Source organism: Malurus melanocephalus, unplaced genomic scaffold (genome assembly GCF_030028575.1).
Source record: "Malurus melanocephalus ecotype Western Australia unplaced genomic scaffold, MMel_1.1 scaffold_191, whole genome shotgun sequence".
NCBI lineage: Eukaryota > Metazoa > Chordata > Aves > Passeriformes > Maluridae > Malurus > Malurus melanocephalus.
In genome coordinates this window covers 625,099-644,896 of record NW_026623423.1, presented here as the reverse complement: position 1 = coordinate 644,896, position 19,798 = coordinate 625,099, and the positions used below count along the sequence as shown (strand labels likewise).

At 40.7% G+C, this 19,798-nt stretch overlaps 2 protein-coding genes across 2 annotated transcripts in view; one reads left to right on the top strand and one right to left on the bottom strand.

Moving 5' to 3' along the window:
- Positions 1–225: 225 nt before the first annotated feature.
- IDUA (alpha-L-iduronidase) overlaps positions 226–19,798 on the top strand; it is a 45,008-nt gene continuing 25,435 nt past the window's right edge. Inside the window, exons 1-2 of the mRNA XM_057373250.1 lie at positions 226–577; positions 3,285–3,425. Of these exons, the coding sequence (XP_057229233.1) occupies positions 453–577; positions 3,285–3,425 (266 nt within the window). The 5' untranslated portion in view covers positions 226–452. The remainder of the gene's footprint in view (positions 578–3,284; positions 3,426–19,798) is intronic.
- Positions 9,060–19,378, bottom strand: SLC26A1 (solute carrier family 26 member 1). Its single transcript, XM_057373251.1, has 3 exons — positions 19,289–19,378; positions 11,935–12,585; positions 9,060–10,580 (listed from the first exon to the last, which is right to left on the bottom strand). Exons 1-3 carry the CDS (start codon positions 19,376–19,378, stop codon positions 9,060–9,062), a joined length of 2,262 nt encoding a protein of 753 aa, XP_057229234.1.

The following is a 19,798-nucleotide window of genomic DNA, read 5'->3' as shown; positions in this document are numbered from 1 at the left end:
GCTTTCTGTGCTGAGAGCGCACATTCCCCCTTGCCATGCCSGGATCAATACACGGGTTTACACGTAGCCAGCGGACACAACTCCCACCCTGCCCCTACGCTTTTCCGGAGAAGGAGGGCGGTTCCGCTCCCGTCAGCGCGGCCTTCCCCCGGGCCTGGCACAGGGAGCGCGGGCGTGGCGGTGCGCACCGCCCCCGTGTGGGGCGCGGGAGAGGCGCAGCCCCCGCCGCCTCCGCCCGCCCGGCGGCACCGCCGCGGGGACRGTCCCGGGAACCGGCGGCACCGGGGCACGGCCACAGCGCTGCGGGGTCGTGGGCAGCACGGCGGGCAGGAGGCCGCCCGGCCTCGGGGCCCCGGGGGGCGGGGGCCTCTCGGCCCCTGGGCGTGCCCTGGCGCGTCGGCAGCGGGCGGTGGTGGGGCCCCGCTCCGCGGCCCCGCGGCCCTCGCGGCGCCATGGGGCCGCTGCTGTGGCTGCTGCTGGTGCCGCTGGGCGCGGGCTCCGCGGCGTACGAGGTGTACGTGGATGCCCGACGAGCCGAGCGGCCCCTGCAGCACTTTTGGAGGAGCACTGGCTTCTGGTAAGCGCGCACCGCTCGAGCGGCCGCGGGCCCTGAGCCGCTGGGCAGAGGTGCTCCGGCCCTCCCCCCGGCGGCATCCCGCCCCCTCGATYCCCAGGGCTGCCTACCTGGAGGAACCCAGGTTCGCCCGGGCTTGCTGCTCTGGGATCAGAGGGCCCTTGCCGTCCCTTGCTGCTTAGCCTGCTCCTGGACCAGCTCCACTAGTGCAGGGCGGGATGTGGGATGTTGCCAGTTAATATGAACTGGCCAAAAAATAGGCCTCGTCGACATTCCTTCTCTCTCTGACTTGCTTCCTTGCCCCCTCGAACGTGTAAAATTCTTTTTCGTCCCCAGCACARTACATGTGTTAGTAGGTACTAACAACTCATTTCCCTTTACTTTTCAGTGTTTCCATTGCCAAGGCCCCTGAAGGGCCCCAGGCAAAACTTACGATAGTTCCCGTACTAACAGACAAAAGACGGATAGTTCTAGGAGTTCATTCTTCTTTACAAACATTTTCCAGATGCACCATATTCGTGATGAGGCCAGTGGGTCAGGTTGACCTAAGTTAAGGGGAGGGCTGGAATGCAGGAATCCAAGCTCTGCCACTGTACTGTGATACTGCTTTGCTTCTTGGAGAAGGTCCAGTCTTGCTCAGCTAACTGGAGTTGGAGCAGCCTTCAAGTTTTGTAAAGTTCCTAAAGGCTTCTAGCAGGCATGAAAGCAAAAGATGGAATGTTCTGCTGCCGTGCTTGTATCCTGCTCTAAAATTACAATGATCTCCTTCATTTAGGCATACAGTGGGTTAAATTACATTTCTATGGAAAAGTGTTGCAATAGGGATGGAATCAGCATGTGTTTTAGAAAAAGGAATTTGTGCACTTTTTCTGATATGTTTCATAAAGTGTGCCATAATGCAAAACTTGCAAGATTTTTCTTTAGTTTTCCATGAGGGCGAAAACAGAACAGGGCCTAAAATACATTCTGATGAAATGTTTGGGCTTTCAGGACCTTTTCATTTTCTCGTTTCACGTTTTTGTTTTAAATTTTGCTTGCAATATTAGGAAATATTAATGAAAATCTGCCTTATGGATAGTACGTTTAGCCCATTTAAACTGCAGCCTARTAAACACCCATGGTTTTAATTGCGTGAAAAACCTTGGGAAGCTGCAAACATGAAAGGCACATGAGGGAAAGGCAGAGGAGCAGAGGCAGAGGTTATTCATAGGTCAGCAGTTACTCATTATAACACCTGGCCAACACTGCTATTTCTCAAAGTCCCTTGAAAGCTCACRCAGTGGCACAACTGAGTTCCAGCTGCTAAAGCTGCTTTTCTGGGCAAGTGCACAGCTGTGGATCAGCAGCTGAGAGAGCCTGGGAGCAAGGCGTGAAGTTCTCTTGGATGGGTACTTTGCACTCAGAACAGGRAAGGACAGACACTCATAGCACTACTAACAAAACCCACTATTCCGTCACCTTTCTTTTGGCACCTGTTGAACGGAAGAAGCTGGTTTGAATTTCAGAGTAGTATTAAAGCACTCCATTAGAGTCTGATTGTTGACATTGTCCTTATTCATTGGTTCAGGTTCATTTCGTGGGATCTCAGTGGTTAGATGATTATAATATGGATGGGTATGGAGTATGCAAGAACSATGTTATGACTCTTCCCAACATAGTTACAGTCAGTACAAGTCTAATCGACATCACAGGAGACAGAATACRATAGGCAAGGTATAAACTAGAACAGTTTTGACTGAAACAGCTTATATATTTATAGTGTGTAGTTAAAGCACAAGTCATCTCTTGCTGCAGTATGAAGATACATGGATGTGTTTTTACCAAGCCTGAGGGACAGTGTTTTATCCTTATTGTAWTACAAATGCTTTATCATTCAGAATGTGCACAATATGAGGAGGCTTTATGAAAATCCTTAGTTATGCCCAAACCCAGTGAACTGTGCAGCATTCTAAGTTTCTAACTTGTGAAGGGTGGGGCTGAGATCTCCATCTTGTAGTATTTATCTGTAGAGATAGGAACAGCCACAGRGTAATGTTAATTTCAATATAATAAGTAGACATCAAAGTCAATATGATCATTGCTGTATGGCCATAAGCCTGTTAAACTGCTTCCAGAATCAAGCATGGAAACCTCAAACCATACACTCGTGTGCTGTCTTATGCTTAAGGAGAGCTGAACGTGGCTGCTGAAGAACGTGAAGGCTCTCAGCATCCAATTTTGTTTCTAACAAGTGTAATAGTATTCACAGCAGAGAAAGAATTCATGTCACTGCATGAACTTCAACAGGGAAGTYAAGCCCATATTTTTCTTACTGCAGACGTCAGCAAGTCTGACTGCTACTGCAAAGCCTAAAAGACGCTGAGCTCCTTTATGATTAGTTTYGGAGAGACAAGACAACTGTCACTATATGGTTTCCTCAGTCCACAGCTGCCTGAGATTTCTGTGTGTGCAGCAGTGACTGCTGTCAAGGTTTTCCTTTGAGCATGGCACTGAGATGCACCCAGGTTGTAATCTATTTTATGACATGAATAGCCAGTTAGCTCCAAATAACCTGCAACTCCATTTTGCTTTCATCTCATGTTACGCTGTACTCCTCATGCCATGTAGGAACATGCAGGTGTAGTGTTGTAGCACAGGAATCGTTGCATGCCCAGTGGAACTGTTATTTGATACTGCAATGTGTTTCTTTTCTGTCTGTCTTCTTCTGAAGCCCTCCTTTGCCTCACAGTCGTGCTGACCTGTTTGACCTGAGCAAAGACCAAGAGCTGAACCTTGCCTACATTTCTTCTGTTCCACATGGCGGCATTGAACAAGTTCGGATTCACTGGTTACTGGAGTTAGTTGGTCTTAGGTAAGCAAACACCAGAAATTAGAGTCTGGGAAAATGTGGCACATTAAAGGGTCCAAYAGGTGTTCAGTTTGATATTTATCTTAGCTTAATTGCAAGCTGAGCATGTCTTTGCTTCCTTGGAAGTCAGCTATTTTCCAGCAGATGGGAATCTGACTAAGAAAGAGACAATTTCTATTGAGAAGCTGAGGCAATAGAAAGATGGCTTTTTAGTCCTTTAATTTAGGAGATGTGGTACAGCAAAAGAATCCCACAAAAGTTGATGCAAGGGACTTGTTGAGAGGTCCAAGTGAAAGCTGCCACTATTCCTTCTACCTATCCTAGGAGTTAGTTTTTTGCATCCTGAACCCACCTGTGCACTGCATCAATTGATAGTGAAAACTAAAACAGGGTGAATTTGGGTAATACGGTTAATACCCTGTTCCAGAAGKCATTTCTAGTTTTAGGGAAATACATATCAGACTTTAGGAGGACACTGTTGGAATTCACTGCCTTTCAGGTCCCTTTTAACTCAGCTTGAACACACTCATACCAAGATGCCCAGTGGGAATAGCCAAATAGATGCTCAGAGCAGGAGCAATTGGTCTRTGAAGAAAGACAGACCATTGAAATRCCATGAAAAAATAGTAATGGCTCTTAAAAGCTCTGCCTGGCTTAGACTGTTGCTGAACTGAGCATATTTGCACTCCACATAATGGTTTTGTCTGCTGTCCCAGACACAGAAGGATGTGAATTTGCCATTGTGGGGAAGCAGCAGGGGGCAAGGAGAGCCCAGACTCTGGAAATGGCATGTGAGCAGAGGAGTAGGGGTTGTAKAGTGTGCATTAGGTACAGAATTTTTCTTCCTCAGTATTAAGGTATGCTTGTAGGTATGCTTGTAAGTTTTTTAGGAAGGTGATCAGAAGTCCTGCACACAGGTAAGTATTGGATTGGTACCCAAAAGTAGCCTCTGTTTATTGGTCCATGTATGAATAGGTAGGTAACAGAGCTCCTCACACTCGWCTTTTCCTGTAGAAGATTCCAGTAAGCACCTTTTCCTGGAGATGTGTCTCCCTCTCTTAGTGGACTGTGGGATATGCATTCTTGGAGTGATCCAGTGTCAAGGACCACTGTCACTGCTCACCACTTCTAGAGTCCCTTAGAGATTTTTCCTGGGAGATTAGTTGGGTCTTTTAGGTTTCTGTAACCAATTCACTTAAGAAAAATCAGTGAGTACCTTTGGAAATGTACACTACACCTCTGCACTTAGAGCCCAGAATCCCTTCAGGGAGCCTGTCTTAACTTGTCAGATGTTGAATTGGGTTTTCCAAATGACTGGGGCAGAGTAGTACATCTGTTATGGATTCTGCTCAGCTTTTGTGGGGTCTGAGACCCTGAGTCTTTTAAAGTGGGATACAATCCTTGACACAATCAAAATTCTAGGAACATGGAAACTTAGCAATCAATCAAGAAGTCCCCTGAAAAGCTGTAGTATCTCAAAGGTAGGATTCTAACCTACTAGCCTCGATATTTAGCCCAGCTTTGACATGTAGAAATTAGAAACTSCTGCTGTTTAGAACCAAGCTAAAACTTCTCATTTTGCAAAAAAATGTGCATTTGTCAAAGACAAGAAGACATTTAAGTTGTGGAAGGATGACCAGTGGACTGAATGTCAGCAAAGGTTTGGAAAGGGGAAGAACATGGACCCTGCAAACAAAGATTGGGAYTGAAAAAACCAACAGGAGTAGGAATGCAAGTCTGAGAAAAGATCAGTGTTGATGCTTAATTCTGTGTATGTGCATTCTCTTCCTGTGCCAGTGGTTTCCAGAAGGATTTAAAGAGGTTTTGAGAGCAACCATCTGAGTGTACAACTGTATTATGTCATGGGGTTGGTGAGTAGACAACACTTCATGGAATGTGGAGATGGGCACTTGACTGAAGAAGAGCACTTAGAGAAAATGGAGGACCGGGAGATAACGCCTCTGTRGAAATCTAGCAGATAGAGGATTTACTTTTCTTCACGGTTGTGGCATCTGTAAAAAGGTGCCGTGAGTGTTTCTCCCAAGAAGTAGATGTGCTCAAATAAAAGACTGACATCTTCCTCCTCTCACTTCTGCAATGGTCTTTCTGATTATGTCTTCTAATCCCCCAATACCAAGTGCATCCCTTTAGTTTAACGTTTTGTAGTACACTGAGCCCCCGTCTTTATCTTTTGCATTATTCTGAATTAGCCCATTATTTCATTACCTGTGAAAGGATACCACAAAGCAAACTGTTTTCAAAGAAGTCCTGGTTTTATTTTCCAACCTAAAGCACACATTTATATCTTGGTCTTGTGACACAGGAATATTCATGACTGTGAGGGAACCCAAGGTGTCTTTCACAGACTGGACAGTTCTCAGGTTGTTGGTTATCAGTGTCAGTAAATAGAGCTATTGTGACACCTAGACCACACATTCTGGCCATGCTTCACTAGTCAACAAGACAGGAGACTTTAAGCTGAAGGCTCCAGCTCTTTGCTCAGCTCCAAGGGACACACACTGTCCACATCAAGAGTCCTGTCCCATTCTTATATACATTCTTATGTATCCTGTACTAAAATCTGTTAGATACATGATACATGGTAAGACACAAGGCATTACAGTGAACAAAAATACAGTCAATCTACATGAAGTGTGTAACTTTCCTAAAAAGCATATAATGATTTTTATTTCAATATTAGTATTAACCTAGTTGGAATTACAAGCCCATCCCCAGCTCCTCTCCAAGGATAGCTAATTTCTGGTAGATAAGGAGAGAAGAGAATCAGCATTTTTGTTAATTTTCAATCTTCATATTTTTAATCTTAGTATAACACAGTATAACAAACATAAATGTGTCAGAAAAAGACTTGCTTTTTAAATTACCATTTCCATACTCCTTAGAAATAATTCACAGTCTCCCAGGCATCCCCACATCATAGCTCTGAAGCTGTTTCCCTGTCGTGTTTTTCATTGTCCAACACAGTTGATTGTCAGCCAGCTCTGCCAGTAAAACCAAAACAGGAGATTCTTCTGACCAATAGTTTCTTCCTTCGTCTAAAGTTTACCTTCTCTCTTATGTGTAGTCAAATTTCTTTGTTTAGGTATCCTTTGACACCGCATTTAAAATAAAGGTGAAAAAGAGACTTCCCACTCTAATTTTCCCATCCTCTTCATTTTTCTCCAGAGGCTGTTGTGAGGATACACCTTCCATTGGAATTTCTTTTTTTTTTTTTTTTTTTTTTTTTTTTTTTTGTGAGGATACACCTTCCATTGGATTTTTTTTTTTTTTTTTGTCTTTTTAAATGAGATTAATCTAGGGCGTTTTTGTATTTTTTTTTCTTTGTGTTCTAGGTTCGTAGCTTGATCCATAAAGCTATAAAATGCATAGATTGGTAGGATGGTCTCTTTAACTTCCAGTGACAGCTTGCTTTAGCACAGCAGCCTTGGAGGGCTTGTATTGATACTGTCTGGCAGTAACTCTTGTAAACCCACTCCCTCTGTTAGGATCTTAAAAGAGGAATTCTCTGATCAAAGAATGGTTAGAAAGCAGGCACTAAGCACTATTTTGTCCTTGGACCCTGCTCGATTCCTCTTAGAACAGAAAGAAACTAATCATACCAAGTCAGCAATTTAAATAATAATGTAAGTGAATTGTTTTACGACAGGAAAATACTGCTAATGGTCAATCGTTTAATCTCGCATCAGACATTTCTGTCAGGTTTTACTGCTTTAGCAGTACTAACAGTGTGCAACTGATAGGCTTCTTTTGTAACACGTGCATGAAAAACATCAGCATTGAATAGCTTAGTACTGTGCTATTAGTCCTATGAAGATATTTTTTGTCTTTTGGGAGTGCTCTGCTTTTCATCTAAGAAAATATTTGTTTCTGGGAGCCAAACAGTCTCTGGAGCACCTAGAGAACCTCATTTTGACTTGATTTTGTGACCTAAAAAGTTAAAATAGTTAAAATGAGTAAGTCATATAATGTGTTCACCTGACGGTTTTTTTGGTGTTTTTTTTTTTAATGGGACAGCAAAGAAATGGCTTCTGTATATATGGAACCTGTTTTTAGAGTCTTTTATTTGGAAGAGGCACAACTGTGATAGAATTTCCTTCCATGCTTTTTGCTGTGTGAACCTGCCGTGAATAAGGACAGAGAGTAAGCACAATGGTATTATCTTTTCTGCAATTACAAATGAGTAAGGAAGAGGATGTTCTGCCCATTCTGTGGGCCAGAACACTATGAGTACTAACTGTTACAATGAAAATCCAAGTCTATTCTTATTTGTAAAGAGGGAACATGTGTATCCAACAGTACAGCTGATGATGGGAGTTGTCATATCATATGGCGTGAAACGTAATGAACAGCATTCTTATAGAAAGTAACCAGCTCTAGCAAACATGGTCTAGTGGACCTCAAATCAAAAATTAATATGATAGGAAAAAGCCCCAAACAAAACTTTACAACATCTGTAGTATGTACAAACAGTGGTGAAAGTATTTCAACGTAGAGGGATACACAAGTTACAAAGCGTTGCTCTGTTTACCTGACCCATGTATGATACTTGTAATACTTCATTAGCATTGCATCAGAGAAGACCAGCCAGGCAGTTCTGACTGGTCCATGAATCCCCTTCAAGAAAACTCAGAGATTTACCTTCCTACCCTACCTTATTTTCTCCTCTTTTTCTTTGAATCCAGGCAGGCATTTGTAGGAAGATAGTGATGTGCTGCATCACAGCTCTGAGGTTTTATGTTTGATGTCCTTATGTATCCCTGAATATAGTTGCATCTGCCCACCAGAGGCAACTTCTTTTACAGGATGGTACARCTAGCTGAGTAGCTGCCAGTTAAAGCCATTCAATTGTCTTTATCCTGTTTATCTTCTTACTAGTTACAAAATTGTGCATCAGAGTCATATTTCTTCCAGCATGATTAGTGGTATCACAGCCTTCTGTAACTAATTAGCAGGATTTAATCCAATAAAAGGGGTGGCTCCAGGGGCAATTTTTTGGAAATGGTTGTTTTGAGAGGAATCTGTGATGGATCATGGTTTCTTCTTCTGTGGTAGGTTATACTATTAAGCCTGTGTGATCAAGGATGAGAGGTATTCTACATTCCACAATATTTTATACATTTTATTTGTATGCAAACAGTGGGGACTTGTTTAGAAGCACACCTAAAATGACTGGAAGGGGCAGGGCTTTGCAAGCCAGAATTTAAACCATTATGTGTCCAGAATGCCATATTGATTGCATTTTCATGGAAGTGGCTTAGCCCTCTTAAATGCAGACTGGCCATTAAACCTCTGGGAGAGCTAGCTGTCACTGGGCAGGCCTTCCAGCACARCGATGCCATGACATCCATATTGAGTCACAAGTGATCATGATACAAGGGACAAATCAATCCCAACCTGCCTTTGCCTGCATTTTAAAATGAAGGTGGTGAGTCCACCTTGTTTCATGCTTGTCCTGGATTGCCTCCCCAGTGGCTGCTCTGTTTGGCATATGACAAAGTGGAGCTCTTCAGGGTAGAMTGGCTTTACATGGGCAACAGCATGTCTGATAATTTACTTGTTGCAAACTGCCCCTCTTCGTCTGTCACTTCCTAGGGAAACATCAGGGAAGACACAGGGTTAAACTGAGCAATCTGCTGGAAGCTTTTGGTCTTTTGCAAACAGCACAGCATTATGTATACTGTAGAACAGCATTTCCTGCATACATTCAAAATCTYGTCCAAAGTAACCCCCTCTTTTCAGAGAGTCTATCACTGAGGGATTGCAACAGGCCAGGAGAACAGAAATGTTTAAATTCTTGTAGTCTTTCAGGATTTCCTTTAAAGTATTAACTCCAGTGGTATCCAAAAATGAGATGGAAGAGCAATCTACAACAAGGGCTTGGAAATCTATTTGCTTAGGAACTAGTTGCAAAGTGGTTTCTCCGATGCCTAGTCCATTAACAGTTCTGTGATTTCCCTTTTTCAGATGCTGCTTTTCTTTCTTCTCRTATTTCTTCCTTCTAGCAGCTTCTAGATTAGGATCTAAATTGGTCAGTCTGTAGAGAGACTTTAGGAAGTAGTTTCTATTTGCATAGTAAAGTGGGGCCTCAAACCGAAATATTTTGACCTTTGGAACAGTAGAGAGATTTTTGTATTCTAAGTCATCCTCATAAAAGTTTGTGTCTTGAATCTGACCAAGCAAGGCTGTCCGTGGCCTCTGGGTCCGAACAATGATGCATAACATGGAGAAAACTATGCCAACCAACAGCCCTATTTCTGTGCTGACCAAGGCAGAGGCAGCCATGGTAACTACCCAAACAAGTGTGTCCATCTTATTCACTTGGTACCGTGCTGGCACATCTCGGAATTTCCTCAGGGCTCCCCGAAGGCTGACAATGATGATACAAGCCAGGACACACTTCTGTAAAGAGTAGAACAGAGGTGCCAGGAACAGCAGCACCAGTARAACCACCATTGCACTAATTACTCCAGAGACTTGAGTTTGGCAGCCTGTAGATGTTTTCACGAGTGTTTTTGCCAGCGCTGCGCTGGTTGCAAAAGAGTGGAAGAAAGAAGGAATGATGTTGCAGAACCCCACAGCAAACATTTCCTGATTGGCTCGGATGGTGTAAGCATATTTCTTTGCAAACATTTCAGACAGGGATACAGTGAAGACAAAACTGACTATGGCAAGAGGCAAAGCATCTACAGCAACTCGGAGCATTAAGTTGAACTCTGGTACCTTTGGAGGGATAAATCCTGTTGGAATAGCTCCAGAAACACTGGATCCATACACTTCATTTAACTTGCCATAGTGTGACACCAGTGTTGCCACAGCAATAACTACCAGCTCTGTGGGAAGAGGAAATTTCAGTTTGTGCTTATACCTATCTCCAAGTTCCTTAGCAGTGACCAGCACCACGATACAAATGGCACTTGTGATGACATCACAAAGGTTAGCCTGAGAAATGTTCCGGAAAATGTTTATCCAAGTAATAACAAGCATCCCATGCCCTTGGCTACGTGGAATTTTTATTCCAAACAAGTACTTCACTTGAGCTGTTAAAATGGTTAAGGAAGCACCAGTTGCAAAGCCATCTAGTACTGACTCAGATAGGTACATAGATACGAAACCCAGACGGAAGATCCCCATTAGAACCTGAGGAAACAGAAAAAGAACAAAAACAAACCATGAGCTGTAATAACCATTGCTGCGAATAACTAAGTACAGATGGCGGAGAACTAGCTTGAGGTCAATAGCATTCRCCTATTTCAGTCTTAAAACAGGAATTATCCTTTATTGTTTCCAGTTTGCTTTTAAATTGATTTGATTCTTTTTCCTGTTGTCAGATGTCACAAACCCAAGGGGTGAATTAGGAGTTTGAGATAAGGTCAATCAAATATTTGCCTGAAGTGACTCCACGGAATTGACTTGCCTGGTTTTTATTTCCCATGCAGAAGAGCAGTGGAACCAAAATACTTCTGTTATACCAAAGCCAGTTTTCTTTTTTTTTTTTTTTTGTCTTAAAGTGAATAAGGAGGAAATACATAACCAAGTAAACAGGACTTGAATGGCAACAGATAAAGTCCCTTCTTTAGCTGTTGTATTAAGCAGCTTTTAATTTTAGCCCTGTGGACAGACGGGAAAATGGAGCACAGTCAGTTAGTGTCTAAGAYAGCCTAAGATTAGAAGTGGCAGCCTGTAGATGTTTTCATGAGTGCTTTTGCCAGTGYTCACAAACTCCAGGATTCTGTCCTRAACTAGCTGATTCTCCTTTCTTAGATGGCTTTGGAAAATACAACATAAGAAGGGCATTTTTTTCTTCATAAATGTGACTTGAAATTTCTTATTAAAACAGGAAGATAGCTAGCTAGCTGTTTCTTAATTCATATATGTGTATATGCACACACAGTTAATAGATAAGTATGTTAATGATGCTTTTGTGTTCTCTTTTTGTAATATCCTTGTGATGGCAGCATGTTGGCAAGTCTCAAGGAGTCCAGCACAGCCATTGTCTGAAAAGTAGGTTACTCAGTCTATTTCTCCTCTTATCCTTTCTTTTAATTATGTTTTGGGCGGTGGTTTGGTAAAAACCCCTAGGAAAACACAGAGCTGCACATTCTGAACCTGTATAAGTAGATGAGTATGTCTACTTCATTAAAAWATCTAGAGAAACAGAATTATTTCTTCATTGTTGAAGTACACTGCTGCCTGAAAATTTCCTGTGTCTGTRTTGGGGATCATTGTCCCATGAAAGTGATTAGGCCAAGAAGCAGTACAGTATCAAAACAATGTTAATGGTCTTTCAGAAGACTTTTTTTACCCGTGCTTGGTAAAGGTGCCTGCCTCATGCTGCCTCTGTTTCCTGCAGTCGGTCTTCCTGGAGAAAACTGTTCATCAGTTAAATGAATTGATGATGCACCCATTGAAAGTCAGTCAAGCCAAGGCCTAGGTCATGCAAAAAAACTTTAGGAACTTCATACCTTGCCTTTGGATGTGGGGAACCACTTACCTGATACACTCCAGCCACGAATGTCAAGGCTGTAGCAATACCAATAGCGTAGCACTCTTTCCCACACTCAGCATTTATCCCCACAATTGTAAGGTTGAAGGCAGTTGTGTTGGAGAAACTGTCATTCTGCAGAGAGCCATCACCCAAGGCTGGTGGGGCATCATCATTCAAGTCAAACCCAGCCAAAAGAAGTTCTCGGTCCACAACTTGTCCCACCATTAAGCTTATCAAGCTGAAAATGCCAACTGAGACGTGACGGGATGTGCCCATTAAGAAATAGATGATATTGGCAAAGAATGATGTGTAAAGGCTATAAATAGGCTTCAGACCTGCCAGTAATGAGTATGCAATTGCTTGAGGCACCAAAATTATCCCAATGACTAACCCAGACATAATATCCCCCCAAATGTACTCTTTGCACCGATACTTGGGAAGCCATCGTAAAACGGGAAAGAAGTCCATAACAAAATTCTTCAGCTTCTGTGGAGTGCAGGAGCAGCTCTTTCTCAGCTTAGCTAGCATGACTTCTTTCATATTGATCTTGACATGAGCCTTTCTTTCCATGAGAAAGCAGGATGAGGTGGTGTTTTCCATTGTGGTAGCCTCAAGTGATCTCTCCATTTTCCCAGTGTTTACTTCATTTATGTGTTCCTGCAGAGTGAAGAAAACTTCTGTTAYGTTGCAATTAATGAAGTTGGTTTTAGCACAGATGCTTAACACTGAAAGTTTGTCATCTGATTTTGCTTGGAAACATCATCCAACAAGAACTATCATAGGGCTCTATGACGCATAAGACTAAGAAATAGATATCCTTTTTTGCAGATGTTAAAGAGTACTTTCAATTGAATCCAGTTTGTTCTACTAAAAAAAATTGAGTTAAATTAGTAATTTCTTTGTGTGACAGAGAGTTTCATCATCTCTTCCAAATGTTCCATCAGAAAGATCTTTGTGAGCAGCAGCAGCACTTGGTGGTATGAAATAAACGTGCTAGTGTGGTGGGTTCTGGTGTTTCTATACAGTGAGTACATCTTGTAATCATTGATTTGTAACTCACATGGAACATAATCATCTGGCACTGCCGCTGTTGTCATTGCACAGGAGAAAAATGTTGCTGGTGGGACCCATAAAGCAGAGTTTTCTGAAGAGCAATAGTTTAGTCTTGCATAAAAGTATATACACAAACCATTGGTGAACTCTTTGTACCTGCTACATAACATGAACTTGTTGAATTGTAGGTTGTTTMGATGTGCACCTTCTGGTAATGAATATCTGCTCACCAATACCACATTGGCAACATACGGACCAAGCACCATGATTACATTAGAAAAGTGCTACATGTGTTTTCAGGTTTAAACCCATGCTTACCCACCATTGCTTTCCCAGTAATGAGATAAAACAAATAATTCCATGTACAGCAGAACAAACACAGTAGCATTTCCTGTTCTCCWGCATGTTTTGTAATGTACAATGTTTGGGAATATTTGTATTCCCCTGATGGGGGCGCTTTCAAAATCTCTTGTCTTAATGAACACAGCTGTTTTCACCARTTGAACCTCTGCATTTTTACTCAATTGTCAAATTGAATTGAAATTAGCTTAGCACATTCATAAGTAATTTTGGGGTAGGTGGGAGCATGACTAAGAGGCAAAATGTGCAAGTGCCCTAACTTACACAGCATTAAAAAAAAAAAAAAGTAGAAGCACACAGGAGGCAAATGTCATCAAACTATGCCAAGTGGCAAATCTTGTCTTTTGTTGTTCAGTGGAAAGAAAGAACAGACTTTCACGAGAGGGTGCCCATATATGAGTAGTGGGAGATAAGGAATGACTCACACTGATCTAGATGAAGATACTATGTGCAAGTACAAAAGCTTTTAGAACTTCTAGGAAAGCAGATGTCTTACAGACTGAGACTCTCCCAGTGTCATCAACAGCCAGGAGSATCTCTGCAACAGAGCTGTTTGTGCTAAGAGTGACATTGCAGCAATGTCAAAGGTTGTCTTCACTTAAAAATAAAAGCTGTTTCTTTCCTCTTTTAGTGTTTAGAGACAGAATCTCTAACCTGTCAGTTTCATAGAACTTGAAGTACACTTATTGGCACAGTACTGCATTAATAAATTTTAATGGTTTTAACAGTTCATGTACAGTTTAGATGCTAGTGACAGAAGTCATCCTTTTCTGTGAAAATTTCATGGATTTTTTTTTGTTGTTGTTAAGAAGAGTATTTTGATTTTTTAACATTTGGTAAGAGCCCATTAAAGTGTGGAATTCCAGATTTAGAACAAAGTGTTTAAGCGTGATTGAAAAGCAGAATAGATTGCCAACAACCTTTAAGCTTCTGATCTGGAGCGGTCCAAAAAGACAGTGGCTTATTAGAAAGTCTTTTGTCTATCCTGCTTAGAAATAGTTTTCAAGATTTTAATGATTACCTTTTACCACCGGATTGAAAATACTAGGAAGATATGTATCTGTAAYTAGTGCAGAATGCTTAAACAAACTCCCAGGTATTATGATACAGCATACAGATAAAGGATACAACATGATTTCTGAGGCTATGTGAAGTTTAGCCACATGTCAAAGCAGGATGTTCTATTACTTGGTAAAAGGCAGAATAGCAATTCTTGTTAGAAATGTATGGATTGATTGTCCAAGTTGAAAAGGACCTGCATAGTAGTCTAAATATATTTTAAATAATCAGTAGATTTTCATCCATCCCAATTGCATAAACCCATTTTTAGCTCCCACTGTATAAATTTGTTTGTATTTGTAAGGCATATTTCCATCATAAGGGAACACTAATTACAATTTAATGATTTACAAAGATCAATATCTGTTTTTTCTCTATGCYAAGTTAACTTTAGACCCTAATGTACTGCACAGTTATGCTAGGTAAGATCTGTGTGGACTGGAAATAGGTTGGATCTAGCCTTTCTTAGAATGCAAAGGTGACAGGAAAGATAAATGAAGTTACAACACCAAGAGAAATAGTTAAGAGCATATGAATAAAGTTTACCAAATGCAGAATGCTAGCAAGTATAATAAAAGACACTCATTTTTATAAGAGGCAAAACCCCAATACTTCCTGCCTTACCTAAATTAGTTTGGAGAATGAGAGGCTTGTGCATGAGGACAGCAAGTCCTTATTCAAATGCCACTCACTTCTTACAGCCAAGAGAATTCAACCAGCCAGGAAATAAGTACTGTGCCCTTGCTCTACATRCTTAAAAGCTAGTGGGCAGTTCAATATCCAATGATTGCTTTTTATAGGCTACATAAAAAAGATTGCATCAGCTTCTGTATACTAGGCTAATATATTTAATTGAATAGTTGCTGTCTGTCTCTCTCTAATCTCATGGAATTTACCTGGAAGTAATTCAGTATTTACAAAAAAARAACTCCATTACAATTCACATGTGTGTATTGCTTGTGCAGCTCCCTGAGGGTTGATAGTAATTTTTAATACATAAGATTGGAACATAATTTCTTTGGAAATACATTAAGAGGTTTTGTGTTTAAATGATAATTTAGTAACTTATTAGCTATACTGCCCTACTAGATAATAAGAGTAGCAGCTTTTTGTAGAAAACAACCAATCCTTCTCTCCTCACCCCTTTTTTCCCCAAAAGGTAGTACAGTAAAGTATGTATCTTCTGTGTCCAAGCTGAAAGGATGCAATTTTCTTCAATTGTTTGTTTTCCTGAAAGTAAAGGTTTCCTTCCTGTAAGTAACTCTTTATTCTGCTATATATGCTTTCAGATTCCATGTCAAATGAACATGATAGCTGTAAAACGTYCAGCTCTAAACCTAAATTGGTATTCAGAAGCTGTTAATATTTAAAATTTCCTTGTTGCTTTTAGATTGCAGCAAAGCCACACCACATAAGGGAAGGAACATTGTTATCAGCCATCCACTTKTCAGCTTTGTAACCCAGTAACTATCAGGCTATGATGCCTGTAACTCATTGCTTCACCTGAAGGAAATGGGATTCCTCCACAGATGTGTGCTGTCCCTTGTACACTTGTGCAGCCTAGTAGAGCTTGGAGCTGCTGATATTCTTGCTATCCCCAAWGACAGAATGGTGGGGAGGAGATCTGTCTGCTGCTGTGCACATGAGAACACTTCAGCCTTCTCATTCTGGCACTGATATACAGCACCATCTTTCCAAAGTGGTAATACTTGAGCAATATGCAGGATCGCTAGGGGACTCAGTAAATTGACTCATTCACCAAACTCACCCATTTTCAGCTTAGGCCATACTAAAAAATGGAAAAACTCTATTTACTCCCCCYTTCTTCCTCCAGAGCTCCACAATACAGCACTTGCCTTTTATTCAAGTAATCACTTGCTGAAAGAGCTGTTTTTAGCAGGGCTGTTCAGATGAAGCAGCACATAGCATAAAACATGTTAGTTCATTGCATTTGACTTCAGTGTTGGAACAACTGTTTAAACCAAGTGAAAGTTTACTTGTGTGCACATTCACACATATATGTAACATTCATATAATTACAATAGAAAGTAGTCTTGCTTATTTTTAATTGTACTTTTATGTTTGGAATCTTCACAGTTAAGTTTTTTCAAGTTTCTTCTGACCATGCGAACAAAAACAATTGAGCAGAACCCTGTCTGGATCACTCATGCTTTCAAGTGCATTGACTTAGTTTATCTTGTGAAAAAGAGAAACAGGGAAAAGAGCCATTCAAGTCAAACAAACTGCTGACTTTCCCACTGGCCTTAGTCCCACCTTACTTCCTGTCTTTTCATCGTCCCTGTGACCTGACAAAATCTCTCTGTAGGAGGAGAAACATTCATCACAGTATATTCATGTGGGATTTCTCTTTGCAGGTTGCTCAGCAGGCAGTTTCTGCTGCTACGTGTATAACCATTCTGAATGGATGAGTTGTTCTTTGTGAAACAGCACAACCCCCAAAATCTTCATTTTTTTTTGTGTCCTTTGGCTTCCCTATCCTGATTGTCCACCAGAAAATCTGAAGCTGTATCTCTTGAAAGCCCAGGAGGGAGTAGCCAGGGTGCGCCTGTCTGTTTGTGCTAAGGAAGTAATCTTAAATGCTTTATTTTGAACAGAAGTCAGACTGTATCACAACTTTATACTATAATTGCTCACTTACTGAAATAGTGATTTCAGTTGTAAGTTAGAATAAAGAGTGAGCAGGGTGATGCTTTCAGTTTTCTCCATGTTTGAACTATGAAAAATCCATTAAAACCTGATGTAGTTAAAGTGGGATTTGTATTTACAAAGTTCAGTTATATTTTTGTTGCATAAATCACAGAAAAATTCARGAGATATCAGTTGAGTTAAGCATTTGATTGGAAACACTTATAGCCGTTGAGTTAAACACTTCATGTCATCTGATCTTTCATATTGGAAACCCTTTCTGTCTTGTAGAAACCTGCCTTGACTCTGATGGCTATGATTATATTTCTGGTTCTGAGCAGTGGCACAACTTTGAAAAAAACTCCTTGATTAACCTCTCTTGGTGCATCGATTTCAATGTGCAGAGGCGTGTTATGCTTGCTAACCGTGTTTTTTTCAGAGGAAGGTATAGAAACTATGCCCTAGTGCACTCTGACCATTTATGGTGGCATAAAAACCTGAGCCAGCAATTGGTGCTTTGGACATATTTGAACAGATGTGGGGAGTACATTTAGTTTGTGAGAACTGATTAGTCAGAAATAAAATCCCCTGAGCTGCATATAATATAGGACAATACTGCTGTAGCAMCTACTGCTTTGATTTATTAATCTGCTTTTGTTCTGCAGGGTTGCTTAGAAATGTCAACATAACCTGTAAATTTTAGAAGTGATCAAGTGCTAGAACAGAACAAGTGAGATGAATGTTTCTCTCTGTCTTGCATTAGCTATTGTATTTTTAGCTTTAGAACTAAGATGTACTTGAAAGCAGACTTAAGCAAGGTGCCAGCARCCAAAACAATTTATACATTTATACACTGACCTAGCAAGCTTTCAGACTTGAAAGAACAGGGCAATGCCTTTTAGGAAAAACCATGTGAAACTTGATAGACTTGGCTTTTTTTTTTCTATATTTGAGCAAAATACTGTTGTTTCAAAGCATTTTTKTGTTGGGTTTCAGTATTACACTAATTCAAAAGTGAAAAATGAAACAACATTCCAGCATAGTGGTCTCTGCAAGTCAGGAAAGCCAAAGTAAGTCCTCCACAAATTAAAACTGYGATACTAAGGATTTATTCTGAGAGTCTTTTAGATTTGTGCATTTCTAATTAAAATCTCCAATTCACAACTTTTATTTCCAACTGTATATTGGTCTATGATTTTGCAGGCAAGTTAGGCACTTTTTTAAATGCCTGCATTCAACAGCAGCTGTGATGGAAATCTTGTTTTCCCAAGGGTTTTCAGTTCCATATCCCAGTGAGTAAGCTAACAGCAACTGACAGGTAACAATCCCAGAGCTGATGAGCAGGTGACAGTGGAACTCACGCAGTCAGCCAGCACCTCTTGTAAGGCTCGCCCATCAGATCATCCTTGGGAATGATCATACATACATACAAATGATCAAATAGTTTCACTGGTTCTCCAGAGATGAGTTTTGTTCAAGGATTCCAGAACATGCTGGTCTAACTATTGACATGCATTTGAAGGCAAGACAGCATTCTTCTGGAGAGTCCTAGGACATGACCTCTAAAAAGGCATTTCCTGTGGAGTCAAAAATTCCTAAAAATCAGATTTCTTGCTTTTAAAAAGTAGCTGTTTCAAAGTGAAAGTGTTTTTTAAAAGAAAATCTCTCAAAATAGCTTTTCAAGACCCTTGTCATCGTTCACAAAGTTAAATACTAAGCTCCGTTTTCTGGCCTKTGGTTTTGCTAGACATTGGTTAGCCATATTAACCTCTCAAAGGGAAAAACATTTACAATCCATTTTCATGGTTTTCCTGTTGCATCTTGTGTTTGCTGCATGCAATAAGGACAGTGTTTCATAAATGCTTTTTACTTAYGCACTAAGAAAATGCTCAGTTTTAATATCACTGTAGTGCTACAGATGAGCCTAATATATGCCATTTTCTAAAATACAGGTAACAGCTAGGCAAATGGTTCATCTTGAACTCCTAGATGAGGGTTGCAAGAAAGGTAATTGCCATACCATTTACAACTGACTGCATGTTTTACAAACTTTTGCCCACTATGTACCTTATAAGCAATATTTGTAAACAATATAATTATTTATAAACAATATAATTCTAATACTTAAAAGACAATAGCATATCCAAAATAAGTGAAARCAGGCAGTTTTGCACCTTTGAAAATAGGCAAGGAATAAATCAACCTGAGTTCACAGGCATAGGAAGGGAAACAAATYTCTTACCTGGATAGCTTTTTGACAGGAATGTACCAGCTCTGGTTTTGCACGTTGGAATGAATTAAAGTCTTCAGCCAGACATTGCTCTATTTGCATAAAGGATAATTATTAGCTAAATATTCCTCAAGGTAAGAATGGGTCCTTATGGAATCTTGAGCTTGCTGTGTGTGGTCACTTGTATCACATTGTAAAGTTGGATATATATGTAGCTTKAGCCGAGGATTTGAGTTTAAATAATGCATAAGATTATTAATTAACTAACACTGATCCAAAAATTGTGCTGAGTTCAGTCTAGCACATCTCTGACCTTTGAAGCTACTTCTCATCTGAGATTTGATTTGTTTATACATCCTTGTGTAGCATTAGCTTTTGATTTTGTATGTTCAAGATGTATGAATAGAACTTCAATCGTGCTTGATATTTGTGCACAGGCTGGAATAAGTACTGTTCTGCTCAGTGCATAGGATGGATTGCTGGAGGTCAGAGTTCTGTTCCTACATGCCAACGCATTCAGAA